Source organism: Cavia porcellus, unplaced genomic scaffold, assembly GCF_034190915.1.
Source record: "Cavia porcellus strain 051 isolate PalLab524CR breed Dunkin Hartley unplaced genomic scaffold, mCavPor4.1 scaffold_2, whole genome shotgun sequence".
NCBI classification, from domain to species: Eukaryota; Metazoa; Chordata; class Mammalia; order Rodentia; family Caviidae; genus Cavia; species Cavia porcellus.
Genome location: NW_026947485.1, coordinates 17,956,409 through 17,976,822, shown reverse-complemented (window position 1 = coordinate 17,976,822; position 20,414 = coordinate 17,956,409). Strand labels below are relative to the sequence as shown.

The window sequence follows — 20,414 nt, the reverse complement described above, 5'->3', positions numbered from 1 at the left end:
CACTGTAAGTGAAATGAAATGTACCTAGCAGCCCCAGCAGCAGGCTGGAGCCGTGTTCAGCAAAAGTAATTTAATTAGTGTTGATCATGACTCCAGATGATGGTGATTTGATAAGGAATAATTTAGTACTTAACAGCCTTTTACATGCACCAACTCCATGTGGGAAGGTAAAGCAAATTGCACAAAATGAATGCGCTGCTCTCGCTTGCGCCTGTGCCAATGAGCTGGAAAACCGCCGCTTAGCAGACGCTCAGACTCACAGCCCTGTGATGAAATACCCAGCACGCTTTCAGCTCAGCCCTCCCTGGTGGGAGTCTCCAAACTACCCTGACTTAGGAACAAATAAGAGAAGCCATTTCTGTGACATGGGATCTCCAAGAAACAGGAAATAAAGTGCCCTGGGGTTCTTGTTCAGAAGATCTTCAGACAGGCTTTCTCTTTTATTTCTCACATGCAGCAATTAAAAATCATATCCTTGCCAACTCAGATTCATTGGATTACTTATTTGGCTTGTGATTAGGAAAGGCGCAATCAGGTTTGGGGGCCCACACACATCAAATGTGTGAAGAGTATAGAAGCCTGCAACTGCTGGTATTGGAGAACCTCTAGAGGTCCTTGAGTGTTGACATTAAAGAGAAGGCATTGCTAAATATATTTTTAAGAAGTCCTTTCAAGTGTTGGACCAACTTGAATGCAGTGCACACTAGACCTAGGTATTGCAAAGCATCACAGTGGTTTCAAAATTTGCCCAGTTGTGAGAAGTACCTAGACATTTCTCCTTTCCTTTTTATCAGTACTGGGGATCGAACTCACGACTGCCTGCTTTCAAGGCAGGCGCTTATGCTGCTGAGCTAAACCCCCAGCCCCGTACCTAGACATTTTTATAGCATACAAAATCTCAATACATCTACCTAGTTGATCAAAATTTCCTGGAGTGGTATGTTTTTTGTTGTTGTTTTGGTTGCCATTAAGTAGGTTACTTAGCAAGTAAAAATGGATTAATTAAGGGCCAGGAATATAGCTCAGCTGCACAAGTGCCTACCTGGCCAACGCAAGGTCCTGAGTTTGATTCCTGGTACCAAAATCAACCAAAAGAAACAAAATGGGGCTAAAATGTCTCCAGATTCTGGAGGCCAGAAACTCAAAATGGATATATGAGGAGTTCTGAGAGAAGTGAGGGAGAACTTAGTTCCTGCCTTTCCCCTCGCTTCTGGTGGTGGGCTGACTGTGTCTGGCTGACTTCAGCTCTCCTTGGCTTCTAGAAGTGCCATCTTCACAAGGTGTTTTCTGTGTTCATGTCTCTGTATCTAAATTTCCTCCTTTTTAGGACACCAGTCATACTGGATTAGGGCTGTCTTAGTAATGTCATCTTAATTTAATTAATTCCAAGTAAGGTCACGTATTTATCAACCAAAGGCAATTCTTTCTCTTTTGATTAGTTTTGCCTATTTTAAAATTTCTATTTATGTACTCTTTTGTGCTTCACTTCTTCTTCTTTTCTTTTTTTAACTTTGTGCTTATGAGACCATCTATATTTTCAGATGCATTGGTAGGGACTTTGTCCCAAAATATTGATTCCACCGTATGAATATAGAATGATTTATCCACCCTTTTACCAATGAATATTTGAGTTTTTTGATTCTTGCTATCACAAATAAAGCTTCTATGAACATTCTTATGTATGTCTCTTAGTGAACATATGTATTCCCTTCTCTTGCATATAAACCTTTTATTGCAATTATTGGATTATAAGGCACCTGCAAAGATTAAACATTTTACAAATAGAAGTTTGCTGGTGTGGTTGTATGTGACTGTAACCCTAGTACACAGGATGCTGAAAGGCAGGAGGACTGTGAGTTTGAGCTACATAGTGAATCTGAAGCCAATCTGGATTGAACTGCTATAAAAGAAAAAACAAAACAAAACCTAAATTCATTCTTGTGTCTATATCCTCTGATTTTTTTTGAAAGTGAAATTGCCATTTACATTGAAATTTTGATTAGTTTGATAGAATCTCTAATAGTTTCATTCAGTTTCATACTGAAGAATAAAAATCATATAGGGAGTTAGGTGTTTCGTTTTGAGGAAAATACCAGGGCTGGCGTTCTGAGCAGGTACCTTACCACTTCCCTACATCATCAGCTTTTTCACAAAGTTTTTACTGTATTTTGAGACAGAGCTTTGGTAAGTTGCTCAGCCAGGCCTTGAATTTGCAATTTTTCTATCTTATCCTGTTGAGTATTATCCTGTTGAGTTGGAATTACAGGTGCAAACTACCATGCTTGGCTATCCCTTGATTTTTAAAGTGATTTATTCTAGTCTTCATATTTTATGACATAACTTCTATATTACAATAAGCCCAAGTGAACACATATTAACCATAACCATACACTGTCATATGAAAAATGAAAAATATCGCTTGTTATAGAATAATTATTTCATAGTAGATGACACATGGCAAATAAATTTCATATATCTTTCATATTTCATTTTTCACAATTCTAGTAGGCAGGTATTTTAAATTTTTTTGGTCTTTTTCATTTTTATCAGTACCAGGGATCGAACTCACGACTGCCTGCTTACAAGGCAGGCACTTATGCCGCTGAACTAAATCCCCAGCCCCTTAAATTTTATTTTATAAATAACCACCAGCCTTAAATGTATTGAATTTTTGACCAAAATTTTGACTTTCTTCTGGATCTATAGCTGGGTTTTCTTTGTCATAGTCTGGGTTTCTTTCCATTAAACCATTACAATTGATGTATTTGAGATGCTTATCTTTCAAAAATGCTTAAAGTTATATTCTACTTGAGTCATGGCCAATCGTACAACTTTTTTTTCCCCTGTGGTAGCTGTTGGGAATCTTTCTGAAATGTCTTCAAAATTTCCTTTTAGAAAACTGAGCTTCTAACATGGTTCGTATTAGCTAAACAAATAAGTGATTTGATTTACTTTATGAGGAAAGACTATGTATTTTATTTATGCAATAAAAGAAAGTAGTATACAGTATGTTACGGTTATCTCTTTTTTTTGCCACTGAAATTAATCAGATATGCTTTGTGTTACATATGTAAGTTAATATGAAATGCTAGTGGTATTTTAAACAAGGCAAAAGTAACCATATTTAATTCCCGTGGATATTTTTGTTTTGTTTGTGTTTTAGTGGCTTTTCATGGCCTGCCATTGAAAATCAAGAAAGAACCTCACAGTCCTTGCTCAGAACTCGGCTCTGCCTGCAGTCAAGAGCAGCCCTTTAAGTTCAGCTATGGAGAAAAGTGCCTGTACAATGTCAGGTAAGCAACCATGTCTATGCATATTAAGTTGTGGTTCTTACTAAAACAAAAAGTCCAAAAGACCTAAAATCTCCAGTCAATACTGATGAATTACCTCTTCAGTATGTAGCAAGCTAATTAGATGATGTATTTAGCACAGCTCAAAAGAATCATTTACTATACAATTATACACTTTTTAGCATCATTTTAAAGCAATAATTTTCACTCACATCATTTGTTGCTTTTCTTCTGTACTGATGCATCTTGGGCCTGGGTCATATTTGGCACAAGCATCATTTGAAAGTTCCCATTAGAATGAATGCGTTATGCACTTTAGATAGAGAGTTGGTAGGAAAAAAATGAAACATTTGGCAAGTCTGAGCAGTACATTAGTTATCTGACAGGCTTTGCGAATGATCTATAAGATGCATTCATAGACAATTGCAATAAAACCAGAGTTTTATAAGGCCTAGCAGAGGCTATTATCTATGAAAAAGCCAGTCATTCTGTGATAATAAAGGGTGGTGCAGTAAAAGTACATTGTTCATTTGTTAGAAAACTTGATAACATATATGTTCATTAAAAACCCTTCACAGTGAATTGCACGCTTTTACTTTTCATATGGACCTCTAATTGCATAAAGAAAAAGTTGGCTTTGACTATTGAATGTTACTCTCAATTACGGGAGAAACCTGGTTCTTAAAAGGATTTGGTTCGGACACTTATAAAATTGATTCAAAATATTTTCCCTGTTTTATAAGTTATATCAATTAGGCTCATAATGCATTATGATCTAGAGGCATTTTTTGTTTTTTGTACATTTACTGCGTTCATTCTTTGTATCCAAGAAGGTTCTTGAAATTCAGATTTTTACCATCACAGGGCAGCTGACCAGTGCTCAGGTATTTCATTGCGATTTGTTCTTGCAATTTGTCTTTTATATTTGCTTTTCTAAGAGATTCACCAGACCTGGGAAGTTGTGAGCCGTCTCAGTTGAAATATCTAAGCTTTTATAAAAAAAAGATCTCATATCTATGAAAGTATAATGAATTCAGATAAAATAATATTGATCAATCTGAGTTTTATCGTTTACTAGGATATTTTTGGTATTGTCTTCATAAAGTTCTGTACATCCACAGTATAGGTATTTAACATACAGAAGAATTTCCAATCAATGAACCAGTTAGAGATAGAATTGTTTTTGCATTTCAAGACTGATGAGAACTGTCTGTGAAATCCCTGTTGTTTTAGATGATGTATCTGATGTCCCAAAATGAACTATAGAGCAGTTGCCTGAATATTTTGATGCTTTTGGGGATCAATAAGTCTCACAATGATGTGTAGCATATGCAATAAATTCTGGTACTTCTATCTCTATGCAAACAATGTGATTTAATACAAGGTTATGTGACAGAAAAAGCAGTATCTTAGGATTGAAAATGTGTCCTCTAGTTATTATAGAAGTAAGTCAGGTGAGCCATTTTCGAAAAATGATTTTCATTCTGAAATAATAGTAAAGGACACAGATGCAGCAAACACAAGGGTAAGTGTATTTGGCTTTGTTTAAAGTTATGTAGCTGTGTGTAGCATATACTCTTTCATTTTAATGTGGTATTTTTGCATTTGGATGTATTTTTTGCATTGATGGACTAAGTTATTATACATGGCCAGCCAAAAAAGAGTATTTCTTTTTAAGAAACAGTAGGTATCAGTTACTTTTTTTCCTCTCTGCAGTACTGAAGACTGAACCTTGGGCCTTGTATATACTAGACAAAGATTCTACTGCTCAGCTACATTCTCAACCCTTATTTATTTTGAGATAGGATTTTGCTAAGCTGCCCAGAATGATTGTGATTCTCCTACGTCAGCTTCCCAAGTAGCTGGGATTTTATGCTTGTGACACCACTCAAACCTTGATTAAAATTTTTTGAAGGAAGTATAGTGATTTAACCTGAAAATTCCATTTTTATTCAGACATTTAAGTAAAATTTGTTTTTAGTAAAACATAGATTATAAAAATTTAATCATATTCCTAAAAACCATGCATAGGAAAGCATTAAATTCATAATAGAAAAATCAAACTTACTTATCCCATTTTTTGTAAGTTTAAGCAGAAGCTAGACTATGATAATATAATTTCATTCTTAATAGCATTATTTTGTACTCATATTCTGAGAAACTTTAAGTATATCAGAGACATTTTTAATTTACCTCATGAATCTTTATTAGCCAATCTGGGGAAGTTGATGTCAAGTATCATCTATTTAAGCTAAAAAAAAATTTCAAAAAGCAAAACACCACTGCCTTTAAATTCCACCACAAATAAAAGCTAAACCAAATAAAATCTGCATCTTACTGAACTGATGTAGTTCTTTTAAATGTAATATAAATAATTATAATATCAAAACTATGTGCTCACCTCATCAGCACATAGACTAAAATAATATCAGTACTATTTAATGATTTAGAAACCATTTATCCATGTTACTCCCAGATTTACCAAAACTAGGTACGAGGGGACAGATATGATGAAAATATATTATACTTATTGAAACTCAATGGTTTATCGAATTAGTGAGTGCTAAAAGTATACTTTTAAAAAGAGAAAAAAATATACCATTGTTTTTATTGGTAGTGACTTTCCTAGTACTTAATTACTGTTTATGTATTAAAGTACATATTTTATACACATGCATGCTATTACAGGGTTTTGTACTAATTATTCTACTTTCTGTTTAACAGTGTAGTGAATTTGAGGTCTACATTTTCTGGGACTAAAAAAATTTAAAAAAAACACAAAATTATAATTTCCTTAGGTCCTAAATTAAAATAATTTTCCCTTGGAATGGAAATACGTTTTTTAAAATATGCTATAAAAAAACAAGGTTCTCTTCTCCTTGTTTCTTGGGTAGTGCCTATGATCAGAAGCCACAAGTGGGAATGAGGCCCTCCAACCCTCCCACGCCATCCAGCACTCCGGTGTCTCCACTGCACCATGCATCTCCAAACTCAACTCACACTCCGAAACCTGATCGCGTCTTCCCTGCTCACCTCCCTCCATCGCAGTCCATACCAGATAACAGCTACCCCATGGACCACAGGTAAACTGCAGATCCTATGCTTTCAAAATCTATTTTGCATTGCGGGAAATTCCTTTCAGTGTTTCTGAAAGTCTCTGGTAGTTTTAAAGTGAGCTTACTAATTTTGCACGCCTGTGTAAAATAGTTTTAGAAAGAGCTTGGTCTATCTATACTTATAAATAATTTGTAGAGAAAGCCATTTTGAAACATTTTCCTTATAAACATTTAAATTGGTTGCTAAAATGGAAAATTAATCTATAGACTGACATTTGAGCATTTCCCTTTCACTTTGCTTGAATTAAATTGCTTCACTTAAACTTTACATCAGATCATCCCATGTCTGTGAGCATATGTGTGTACTTGTTCTATAAAGTTATGAGACTAATTTTAGTAGGTGGTTTATGGAATTAGGTTCTTTACCTTAGATTGAATGGTTTAGCTATATATAGTTTTTCAGAATATAACTTAGTTTATTGAAACTATTTACTGGCCTTTCCAAATGATGAATATGTAACATCAGTAAACTCTTGAGCCTGAACACTGACACTACACAGCTGAAGAGATAAAGACTGAGTTAATATTCTGACAAAAGAGCAAGCTAAGCGCCAGAGCACAGAACTAGAGACAATGCTGTAGTGTGAAGTTGTTGACTCTTGGGAATGAAGAAAGAAAATATTGGAAGACGTATAGAGGCCCTAAGACATTGCTTCAAGATATGACTTAAACTACGGGTTGATTACAGCCAGCAAAACCCCTTATCCCTTTTACTTTATATTTGCATTGGACCACTGATGTTCTGGTACATGTTCAACAGTGGACTCAGTGGGAGAAAACCCTAAAGGTCTTATCTGTAGCATTTTCTGGGCTGAAGATGTGAAGCTGGTCCATGGGTGACCATGAGCTATTACTATGACAGCTCTGAATACCATGTTGGAAAGAGACGTGCAGTAGCAAGCCATCATTCATTACTGGATCTTATGGATACAGAAATCATACCCCAAGAGCATAATTAATAGTGAAGTGTAGTAGAATACAGAGGAAAGTGGTGAGTTTTGAGTTTCTAGTCCCTTTAATATATTTCTTTTAATTGTCGAGTTATGTAACTCAGTGTTTAAAGATAGTGCTTAACACTTGTCTCAAAGAATCTCTGCACATTTAACCATAAGTCAGGACCATAGCTGTCTCTGATACTCAATTGTACAATAACTGGGCCCAAGGAATCCTCGAGATCAGTCTAGGAAACAGGTGTGTCACAGGTAACTTTCTAAACATAAGGCAGGACTCTTTTCTGGATTATTTAATGGACTCAGCTCAAATTCAGGAGCTCTTGCAGAGTGTGATGGTGCATGCCTGAGATCCCAGCACTGGAGAGGCTGGAGCAGGAGGATCACAATGGATTACATTGTGAGACTGTGTCTCAAAAAAAAAAAAAAAAAATAAATAAATAAAAAAATAAATCAAGAACTCTTTTTGGTATAAAGGATCAAGATGAAAGCGTTATTTCCAAAATGAGCCTAAACCTTGTCTTTTCTAACCTTGTTTGCATTCTAAGTCCTCTGGTGTTTTAGTTATTAGATGTTTCCTATTTTCTTTCCCTTCTCACCCCCATAGACTTGAGTCTTTGTCGGAGCGAAGCGGTATGTGCATCTGTATAAACAGTCTTGTAAACACAGATGAAAGCATGCTTATTGCAGGGTGGGCCATTAAACAGACACACATTGTGCAGAGAGAGAAGGGAAAAAAAGAATATGAACAAAAAGAGCAAGTTTTATTTTGTCCTCTTTCAGTAGCTTCCCAGAGTTCTCCATGACGGAGGCTTTCACATTTTGTAACAGGGCAGGGATTTCAGGGATATTGCTTGTCTTTCGGGCTGGTTATTTCTTGGAGATGGTGACTGCTGAGTAAGCAATGTGCCTGTTTTCAGGTGACCTAACTTGACGTGCTTTAGCCAAATCCATTTTAGCTTCTCAACTTGAAGTCAGTTGCTTGAGACTGAGAACAGCCGGCCCGGAATGACAAGAGCAAGCTCAGGGTCTTTTCCCAGTGCCCCCTGCTGCGATCTGAGGACAGTACCAGCTGGCCAGTCCCAGGAAAATCTCTGAAGCCGTATGTTTCTGAGGAGGGTTTCTTAGAGGGTTCTGGCCAACAAGTGACAGTGGGTTGGTTATAAATGGCAAATTTGCTCTGGGAACAGATCCTCCCCTGATAGCCTCCTCCAGCCCCAGCACCCCGCCTCACTCTGGGAACGCTCTTGGCCAACTGGCCTGTGGTCTGTTTCCTTTCCTCACCCTCGCTCCACTCCTTGGGCCAGCCTTTGGCACTTTTTCCTGAACCCACTGTGCAAGAGCCCTGTCTCTTTTTTCCCCCCATGTCACCAACTTGCTCCCCTTAGCCATTAACTTTCATCTAGATTTTCTTTTTCTTTTTTCTTTTTGGTGTAGTGGATTGAACCCAGGACCCTTAGCCCCTTTTATTTTCTATCTTGAGATAGCATCTTGCTAAATTGCTAGATTGCCCCGGGGTGGGCTTAAACTTGAAATCTTCCTGCCTCAGCCTCCCAGAGTGTTAGGATTATAGGAATGTGCCACCACGCCCAGCTCAGAAGCTCTTTTAATTACTTTCTCCTAACTGTTGGTCACTGACTTACAAGAATAGCATCAAAATGTACAACTTATCATGAAACATGTGTGTTTCAGATGTACACCAGCCCCCGGCAAGCAGCAGCTGGAATCAGATCAACTCATATAAACAAATGGCTTGATTCTTTACAAAGCTTCCCCTACAAGCATTGTTAACTTCCTTTTAAGGCTTCACAAGTGAGCTAGTTTCTTATTTTATCTTCAGGTTACAATTTTCTGATTCACTCCTTGACAGTTCTTAATGATAATTTCTGTTGCTTTTTTTGGCTAATGAAATAAGCAAGAGAAGAGAAATGAATGCAGTGCCAGTCAGCCTGTTTTGCAATATCTGAATTTCTAAGTTTATTTTCTGCAGGTGTAGGTGGAATTTCATTGCTTTCTGTGGCAACTGGCAAACCAAGAGTTAAAGCAAAGGATGGTGTGTTCTTAGAAATGCTATCGCAAGTGTTTTGGCGTTCTTTTACCTTAGTTTCTTCTAACATTACAAAATTAAATGCTAACTTTCCAAATTAAAGTCTCAGGAATGCTTTTAGATGGGGGAGGAGTTTGATAGGCTTATATTTGCTTACAGATATGCCTTCTGGATTATTTTTAAGGACTCCCGGGGCATTTTTAGAGTACTTTTAAATCTTTAATTAATCCACAACTTGTGGTGGGTCAATGATATTGTGGATGAGAAGCACAGAACAGAATGATTGTGTGATTAGCAAATCATTACAAAGAATTACCTAGACAGAAGTATTGGACTCACTTTCAGCATTGTATCAAAACCTCAGAACTTCCTGAGGACCCACAGATGTCCCAAATCTGTGCAATACACATTATCTGTCCCTTTGGTGGTCACTCTATATTGATGCTTATTTGTATCAATTTAACAGTTTGTTTGAATATACTAGAAGCCAGGATCTCTGTGGCTGTTTAATAGGAAAGAAGTGAGCTCTGAAATAACATCTTGGGTTTAAGTCCATATAGTATCAAGTTTTATTTCTCACTAGAACAATGTTAATTAGGACATCATTAAAGAATTAGAAGTCCGACCAGTTTGCAAAGAGAATCATCACAAAATCATAGTTTCCTTTATAACCAGCAGTCTTGGAAGAAACCACAATACATAGGTTTTTGGTTATTTGTTTGCTGATTAGTTTGATAACAGAATTAGAGGATAAAGGGTACAGTTTGAGAACAGACTCTTATTTCTCCTGCTGTTTTGTTTTGTTTTGTTTTGTTTTGTATATTTTATGATTGGAGAATCTCTTGTGAAAAGTATGTATCAGATTGACCTAAAATTGAGCATTTGGGCTGTTAGGGTTTCTGTTAATTTATATAGTTTGTTGTTCTTATATCATTACTTAGAGTACGCCTTTACAACCGTGTAACGTGCTGAAATAGAGCTATAAGCAAGTGGTTAGAAAGGGAACTCAAGCCACCCTGTGATTAAGAAGCATCATGCGACGACGCTGACCCAGGACAGAGGAATCTGGTGCTCATTAAATATTTACACTTTGGCTCCGTTGGTATTATGTTCATTGACTAAGCAGTAAAAATTGTAGCAGCTTTTTAAAGAATATCCTGTTACTGTTTCATCTGAAACACATTCTCTCATTCCCCAGATTTCGTCGCCAGCTCTCTGAACCCTGTAATTCCTTTCCTCCTTTGCCGACAATGCCACGGGAAGGACGTCCTATGTACCAACGCCAGATGTCTGAGCCAAACATCCCCTTCCCGCCACAAGGCTTTAAGCAGGAGTACCACGACCCAGTATATGACCACAACACCATGGTTGGCAGCGCGGCCAGCCAAAGCTTCCCCCCACCTCTGATGATAAAACAGGAGCCCAGAGATTTTGCATATGATTCAGGTAGGCCCATGTTCTGATTTAATTACACCATATATTCTTTCCCCTCTCGTCAGTTTATTGTCTGGCTGCGTGGCTAGAGAAATTTGAAATTTTCTCTGTATGTAAAAGGTTGGAGCATCAAACCATTTTGCCATGAGCCAATGTCTGGAAATGAAGCCAGTTGAGTGGAAAGTGCAATTTATAAAATTCTACATGTATATGTAAATTTATAATCCAAGAGGGCTAAGAGTACATTAGGAAATACTTCAGAAGTGGTTGTTAGGTTTTTCTGGATTCTGTGATTTTTTTTTTCTATTTTTGCTACATTGGGGCTATTTAAAAACTATGTTTATGCAAAGTAACATTCCTCTGTATTGCTTAAAATAAATTATTAGTGTCAAAGATTCCAAGGGTCCATAAGTAAGAATTCTTACATATTAGCGCAGAAATAGCAAAATACAGACACATGGCTCCTTCATGGGGCTCAGCTTTGCCTCGCTGTGCTAGACGGCACTGCAAAGTGTGGTCTGTCAAGCAGAGACAGGGGCTTCCCGAAGGAAGAAGGGCTTAAAATTGATTCCAAATGTTATCACCAGTTTGCCAACATTTAATTTTAAGATTTTAGAAAAATTACTAAATTCCTCTCCATGGAGTTTTGCATGCTATAATTTGGGAATGAGGACATCTGCTTTCTGGCCCTCTCAGGTATTGTTTTTAAGTGTATGAAATGAAAGCTAATGTTATGAGAAGGGTGCCCGGTGTGTGTAATCATAGCATTACTGTAACCATGGACCTCAGATGGCTGTGGATGTGGGAGTATCTGAGAGCAGTGCTATCCTCTCTTGTCTGAATGCAAAGGTATGGGCATTGTTCATGAAGGAACTATTATGTCTGTAGTAATGCAAGGTGAACCCTATGATACAGAAGACTCCTACCATCCTTCGTACCCTTCCTCAGTGGGCAAGAAGGACTCAGGGAACTGATTGCTTCCCAGACCCTCACTCCAGCTGGTCCTGGTGCACTCCAACAGGTCACCCCAGCCTCGTTATCTCTGAGTGTGGAGCACTTTGCTCCTGTTTGTCCAATAGGTGTAAAGGCATGGTCAAGAGTCAGCCGTGCATGAGCGGATGAGGGTGAGCCTGGGTGTGTCCGTTAGGCTAGCTGTAAGGGCTCTTTGCATGGTGCAATGCTGGGTTGAGAAACAGGGAAAATCTGAATGAAGCCTGGACCTCAGCTCTCTCCATATGATTCTACTCCAAGGTTAATCTTGAGAGATTTCTTTAAACACTAAATTTAATCTGACTTTCTGAGTTGTGCCATCTTGGTATATTTTCAGAGATGGAGAGAAGAGAATACATTTACCTGTTTAGCTGTTTTGTAATGAAAATATTTTAAACATATAGCTTGAGGGCCTTTACTGCAACTCATTTCCACAGTCTGTAATTTGGTGACTATCTAGAATTGTCTTGTAGACTTTCATTTCACAACTTTTTTCTATCTGCCCATTAATTTCCATGTTAACATCTTGCAAGCCAATTGGTCTCTGTTATATATAAGATACACTTGTGTCTATAAATTTCATATTCTGTGGCTTGACTTATCCATATTTTATAAATTATATTTTAATTTGTTGCAGTTTTTAAAAATTCATTCATCAGTGTTTTGAGAAACACAATACATGGAAATGGTATGAAGTAGCCTAGATAATCATTCAGAAGGAGTTTTATAGCATGGCATTTAAAAAGTTTCTTTGTTCTAAAATTTTTTATATGGATAATATAAGATATAATGTTGAAAGGCATTCTCTATTTTTTGTGATTTGCTCTATGTAGATCTACAGTTATATTACACACTGAATTATATGTAGCATGGTAGTGAGGCTTTACAACTTTTCTTGAGGAGCTGTGACCAAACAGGTGATGTGAGGATTCTAATTAGATCAGAACGTAGGAATGTGGCACTGTAAGAGTTAACTGCATTATTTGCAGGCCATCTATACTGTGGTCTTCAGAACTGGCCACTGTATGATCCTTCAAAGCACAGATTCTATCACACAAAAGCTACAAAAGCATAGTCTCACATCCCATTCTACGGCTTATAAAACATTTGCTTAATATTTGAGGAGCTACTAAGTTGTGTTATTTTCTGCATGCTAATTATATTTTAAGTTGCCAGTGCTGTACAACACTTTTGAATTAAAATTTCAAAATTACTAATAGGGTTCATTTTTGTTATATGAATTGGTAATGATGAAGCTTTTGGGCTTGATTTAAAAGAAATGCAGTAACCATTAACCTAAGCCCATGAAAAATTAATGTGTTTTCAAAGTTTATTTTACAGGTCACCAAACCACTGTTCTGAAATTGACATCTCTAAATGTCCTATATGGTAATCAACTTTTATGATCCCTAGATATTTTGTTTTGTTTTCATTAGCTCTTTATCCTTGGTGAGAGCACAGCAAATAACCTTTTAAGGGATCAAATATATTTATAAATGAAGCCTTGATTTATTTTTTTGCATATTGGTGTTTAACAAACAACATATAAGGAAATATTTTGCATGTGGTTTGAAAAGCATTACAGAAAACACTTTGTAAGTCACTTCACTCAGCATCTATGATCCAAATGTTATCCTTTCAGAAGGCCTGCAGGACTCTGTTGCTTAATTCAATATACCATAAATGTTGTGACAATAAAAGATGGCTTAAAAGGGAAAAGCCAGCATGATTGTGCTCTAATAAAGCCTGACATTAATTATGACATGGGAAATGGAGGGTCTATTAGTTATAATTATAATTACAGGAATGCAATTTTAACTGCCGAATATTTAATATAAAAAATTCAAAATATTATGTTAGTAGAGTAGATAATTTTTTTTTAGCAGAGACAAGGAAAAATTTGCTTCCGAAGACCGAGAGGACATAAGAAATAGTTCTTTTTTGTTTGATTATTTTTGTTCGTTTGAGACAGTATCTCACTACCTAGATCAAATTCACTATGTAGCCCAGGCTGGCTTCTAACTCAAAATCATCTACCTGTCTCCCCCTTCCAAATCTGGGATTATAAATGTACACCACCATATCTAGCAAGAAAGAAACATTTGGCATCCAGTTTGGTGAGCTGAAGAACCAATGTCAGTGAGCTAGTACAACCCAGTCATGTTGTGTTGTTGTATCATGTTGTAAATTCCAGCATAACTATCTACTTTGTTACATTCCCTCTCTTTCAGCCTGCTCCAGGAAGCAATATATACATTTTGTATTTGTTGGTTGGTTTTCCCAAACCCAACATTATTTTTTTTTTCTTTTCTTTCTTTTTCCCCCTCTAGAAAGAAGTAACCACATAGAAAGAATGAAATTTGTATTGAGTGATTTATTTGGAGTACTTTATGCAAAACCCCTCAAGCACTGTCATTTTCATAGATCAGTAACTATTTGCCGATTTTCATGCTAATGTATATGATTTTAAGGGTTTAAAAAGCCCAACAAAGCAGATATCTTAGTGTTTAGAGCAATATTTTATTGGAGTTGTATGTGTTAATTGGTTGGTACTGTTTTATTCTGTTTCATTTTATTTTTTGATAACATGGAGAATTTGGGGAGGTTACAGGCATATAAAACTAAAAATTTGACTTCAAAATATCAACACAAAATGTTCCCATACTGTGATTAGATAATTTACTCTCAGGACTTCATGCTGTGAATAGTGACAGATACCCAGTGAATGAAAGAATCAGGATGAAACATGAGAATGCATCGAATGGTAAAAGTAAGTTATGGCTACCAGCAAAAGAAATATCCTTTAACCTTTAGAAGTCAGTTTTTTAAATATTTGATGAACTAAGACCACTGAATTAAAAATAAAACTTACGGAAGATATGTCTAGAACGTAAGACTCATCACAGTCAGGACAGATGAATGGTGTCCTAGGTGAATTGTGTTTTCTCTATGAAGTGCTTTCTGTTTTCCTAATCAGACAATAAGGTTTTGTTTTTAAATCTTTCCCATTGGACTTGAAGAATAGAGGTGCCTCAATCAATCACATCATTCCTATAAAAGAAAAGAACACTAAGCACACGATGACATTGTAGCCTCATGTGTTACAAATCTAAATGACTTTCAGTTATTCTGTGGCCTGGACTGCTGGAGAGAAGCTAGGGACAGTGATCATCTGTCCACAGTGTCTGGGATTCCACCATTGGCACTAGGCTTCTTTACATGTTGAGAGGCACTAAAAATCTTAACCTACTTCAGATTCTCTCCCCATGCCTAACTTTTACAGAAGCAATGGCAGAGGTTTATCTAACTTAACTTACGATCTAGCTTTACAGATTTTTTTAAACATTACTAAGATTTTCTAATTCTTAAGTTAGCACATAGTAAGGTCTGACAACTTCTGTGATTTTTCTGCTATTTTTTTTTCCTGCTAGTAGAGATTGAACCGAAAACCTTGCACACTTGCTAAGCAAACTCTCTGCCACTGTGAAACAGTGCCAGTCCTAAATGTTACTGGCCAGAGCAAAGAGAAATAATTTATAGTTTGTTGCACATATTATTGACAATTTATTCTAATCTGGACAGTTTTTTCTTTGTTTTTAGTATGTTTAAGACTCTTTCTATGATTCAAAGTAAAGTTTTTTAAAATGTGTGGGTAGGGCCAGGGGTTTAGCTCAGCGGCATAAGCACCTGCCTCGTAAGTGTGAGGTTGTGAGTTCGATCCCTGGTTTCAATAAATAAATAGATAAGTAAAATGTGTGTGTAGGGCAAGATACTGGGAATTGAGCTCAGGGCCTTTGCACTGAGCTATGTGCCCAGTCCTTTTTTCTATTTTTCATTTTGAAACAGGATCTCATTAGGTCTCTGAGTTGTCCCAGTCAGGCTCAAACCCGATACTTGTGGCTCAATCTCCCAGGGTGCTGGAATTAATAAGTGGGCATCACCACACCTGGCCAGGGACTAAAACTTTAAAGCGTGTGATTTTCTTAATTTGTGGACACGAGTATTTCACATTTCAAATGTTTCTGCCATCACTGCTGTGAGGAAGGAAACTATAAAGATTCAAATGATATAAAAGGTGAAGATGCATTCTACTTTCTTTTTAAAAATGCACTGCAAACACTATGACTAGCTGAGATCATCAAGGGGGGGGATTTTACAGTAATTTTTCTAGAAAAAGCTGAATACTAATCGGAAGACAAAGTGATAAGTGAAATACCCATCTAGCCACAGATGTTTTTTCTATGAGTTTCAAGTTTGACTGAGCCTTCTTGCTGGACTTCACTTTTTGTAACACTCTTAATAACTCAGTGGGTTACAATTTTACTACAAATATGAGTTTCAAATTCTTGTCTTCTGAATCTACTTTGCACAAGTCAGCTTTTGAGGTTACTGCAATATGGAAAAGGCAGGAAAGCGATTTTGGAAGAGTAATGAGAAAATTCTCCACCATTCATTTTAAAGCCTCAACACCCACCCCAGCAATCCCTTCCCACGTTCCCTAGATACTTCCTTGTCATTTTAGGGCTTTGACAAAAGCCAGTAGAAGAATTTTTAAGTTTAAAGAATTTGTATCTGTCCTTGGCGTGTAGAAAAATTATGTGTAGGCAGAGAAATGATGAAATAAATACTTAAAAATATTTTTGCTCATGGAAGTATGTTGAGCTGGAATAGTTTGACTTTCATCTGTCAGAGGTGACAGATGTTTCTGGTATTTACCTCGGCCCCCGCTAGCTCTTCAATGAAGAGATTTAAGCAGGCTTGGATCTCCAAAGTGGCAAGAGAGGCTGTGTTTTATGTTGTAAACATTATTCTTTGTTTTCTTGTGTTGCTGGATACTCACCCTAATCCAATAGCAGGGAAATGGTGAGGTAATACCTACTGATGCCTCTCGAGAATTCTGCTGAAACTTCGCCTTGCAGAGTTGATGATACGGTTTTAAAGTGACAGTCCTTGGATGAGAGCAGGAACGACGTGATCATTTTCTGCATTCATATAAAAATATAAATAGAGAGTGCTTTAATGGTTTGAAAATGGTTTGTCAGAATCAATCCACTGTCCAAACTTGCAACAGATGGAAGAAAAAAGTCATAAAGTACAGGAGGCTAAAATGATCTGGCAATTTATTTCTGAATTATGATTCTTGCACTTGTTACCTTTAGTAGTACAGTCATAGCTCAGAATTTCTGCCATCAGCATCTATTACTTGGAGAAAATAATTTCTTAGTCTTTACTTATGGGAGGTAGTAAATATCCTATGGAAAATTGACCTCATATATACTTGTGATAAATTTCATTTCATCGTTTTTGATCAGTTGGGATTCACACGAAGAACCAAAAATATTGTCCAACAGACATAAGGAAACCGGTGATTGTGATGGTGAGCTGTTAGAAAACGCTAGGCAGGTCAGGCAGAACACAAGGAGTAGAAAGGGAAGATAAAGGGCATTGACTCTGAACGGCCTCGGTCACTCTAAAACCGCCAAGCAAGAAGAAAGTTGGGTGACGTTTCTCTAATCATATTCCCTAAGAAGAACAGGAGGGTTCCCAGCTTCTGTCACATCCAAGCCTTCTTTTCTGAGTGGCTGCGATCTATTCCAAGATCTGGCTACCTGTCATAGGAAAAAGGGAAGGCCCATATTCTAAAACCATGCATCTAGAGCTTGTAACACAGAAAAAATTTGTCAGTGCTCCTTGATTCATGATGGGTTTGCATCCTGAAAAGCCCATTCTAGGTTGTAGATATTGTAAGTCTAAAATGCACTCAATATACTTAGTTTACTGAATATCTTAGCTTAGCGGTAGTGTATCGTATAGGTTGTTTCACCCGTGATCCTGTGACTGACTGCCAGTGCTATGAGAGAATATCACACTATGCACCCTTATCCCAGGGAAGGATCAAAATTCAAAATTTAAAGTTCAGTTTCTAATGAATACATATTCCTTTCATGGCATCAAAAGGTTGAACCATTGCAAATCAGAGACCACTGAAGTGTTGTTATGGCACCAACATCCCAGTTTATTATAGGCACCTTATTCAGCCCTTAAAAAATTGTAAGATCATACTAGTTTTGATGGCACATGCCTGTAAACCCAGCACTCGAGAGGCTGAGGCAGAAGGATCATTGCAAGTTCAAGACCAGCGTGGGCTACAAAATGAGCTCAAGGTCAGTCTGAACTGCATAGCAAGATCCTGTCTCAAAAAGATTAAAAAAATAAATAAAATGTAAGATCATATTCCATATATTATGGTAATCAGATTTTATACATAATTGATAATGAAACATATGCAGCATATTAACATTTTTAAACTGTGAAGAAATACATTTGAAAACAATCAGGTTCATTTTATCATTTTGACTCATGTTTCTTTGAACCATCTTAAAAAGTAATTCCTAAGAGAGTATAGAATGCTTCTTAAAGCTTTGAAGAAAGGGTGTTAATTAATTGGGAATAATCCAGTGTTTTATCCTATTTTATGTTTGCCTGCTTGTATCAAGTCCTTCAAATTTTGAGACTCAAGATAAGGTTATAATTTTACTTTCTACCATTGTGTTCACCAGATATTAGGAATCAGAGATTAAAAATTAAATTGTCATAATGTCATAGTAGATAATCCTTTACAGGTCTGAAACCAAGCCCTGGGCTGCCTTGGTGCCTGCTCTTCCCTCTCCAGACATGGTCATGCTCCTTTGATCAGTGTGTAAGGGTAACAGAGCCACGGTGGACTACGATTTTTTTCCACGTGACCTCAGGTCAATGGAAGACAGAAATGTTTTCTTTCTGAGAGAGCTAACATCCAAGTTACAGATGGCTGGTAAAACACATGATTAGTTAACGTTGTAAGGTTTAGGACTGCCTTTTTGCAAACCATTCTCAAAATTGCTCATTCTGTAGCCTTTTCTCCCTAAAAACTTAGATATTTTTAAGCATTACCATCTTTAGTAATTTCCGGTACAGTTATAATTTTGATTCCATGAACTTTGGCTTTTTGTACCTGGTATGTAACACTCCCAAAGGCTGTGTCTTGGCCCTATTCCATTACCAAACATCATTTGCTTAAAGCAACATTTTCCTCTATTCATGTCAGCTCTTTATTTTTTTTTTCTCCTAAGTCTAAAACTATTCCTTAAAGAAATCAAGTGGAAATTCACTTGGGAATTTCAAAGAATGAGCTAGTATTGATCCTTCAGAAAATGTTAACATTCTATCTGTTTTGCTAACACTCAAGTATATTTTTCTTTACTCAGCTATGATTTGTGGGAAAGTACATCACTTAATCTCTGGTTTTCCTTTTTTAGGTGTTTCAAATGTGAAATGTGACGATCATGTCTTCCTAATTGATTTTGTTACTATAATAGAGATCAGATTGGCCTCACGATTTGACTTAGCATTTTATTGCTTAGCCTGTCTTATATGGGTTTTCCTCATTCATTTCTGAGTGAAAACAGCAAATCTCCCAAACCGCTACTCTGGTGTACTATATCAGTTTTTCTAAGAAATACTTCAATATCCTCTAAATCTACAGTTACAGTAAGTGGCATTGGCTAGTGATTTGATTTGAGAATTGAGACTACAGTCTGGATTTACTCTTTATGCATTAACACAGGTCAAATGGACAGGGACTGCATTTTAAGTCAGTAATGGAAGGCTGAAGACTGTCTTAAACCAATCATATCAGTTTTACCCATGACTGATTGGTCCCTAGGGGTAGAGCCCTGTAAGCATTTCTCTTATATGAATGGACGCTATAGAGCCTGGTGTTTCATTCATAAAATGGAGACTGAAAGGAAACACACACACACACACACACACACACACACACACACACACACACGCAGTCTGGCTCTCTGGAATGTCCATTTATACAGAGCTGAAGGGCGTAGTGTTCCATCAGCTGCTGCTTTTGCCAGTTGACTGAAAGTAATGATTAATGCTCATTGGTCCTGCTCTCATGTAACCCGACACTATTATGGCTTTGCAGCGTTCCTAATGTATAGTGAATGAGAAGACAACATTCTCAAATCAGAAACATAAACAGGAACTGGTGGGTCTGAATTCCATTCAAATATGTCATTTCAGCCGCACTGTTTGTCTAAGTTGGATTTTACAGGCAGGATAGGGGGAAGGGAAGGATAATCTGCTTGTTAGTTGCACTAGCTTGGAAAAAGGGAATTTGAAGGGGGTGGAGTACCCTTTTATAGAGCGTAATTTATAGTTTCTTTTTAAGCACAACCAGGACACTTACGTCTTAGAATTGCTCATTGCCAGTGGGTGAAACGAGCAACAACTCTTTATAAGTAAAACTGAGATTTTAAATGAAGTGAGACATTTTATAGATGAATGTTAGGTTATCTGTGTGCGTTTGTGTGTATTTTATGGAAGTGAACAAAACAGAAGAAGAAAGTATAGCTATTTTAAAAATTGTGTGCAGATATATTTGAGTATATATTTTTAGAATATTGCTCTAACATTTTATACTTTAACTTTTTTCCATACTTAAGTAAGTTGACTAGCAGGTAAGAGGCCAAAAGAGATATTTTATAAAGTGTTTTCATGTAGGATATGAACCACTTGGAATAATTTTCAG

General features: G+C 36.8%; 1 protein-coding gene across 5 annotated transcripts in view; it reads left to right on the top strand.

Annotated features, from left to right (window-relative positions):
- Etv1 (ETS variant transcription factor 1) overlaps positions 1–20,414 on the top strand; it is an 87,208-nt gene that overhangs the window by 42,242 nt on the left and 24,552 nt on the right. For all 5 annotated transcript variants that reach the window (XM_005003615.4, XM_005003614.4, XM_013152470.3 and 2 more), the window contains 3 exons: positions 3,164–3,293; positions 6,185–6,373; positions 10,602–10,849. In XM_005003615.4, coding sequence (XP_005003672.1) covers positions 3,164–3,293; positions 6,185–6,373; positions 10,602–10,849 — 567 coding nt within the window. The remainder of the gene's footprint in view (positions 1–3,163; positions 3,294–6,184; positions 6,374–10,601; positions 10,850–20,414) is intronic.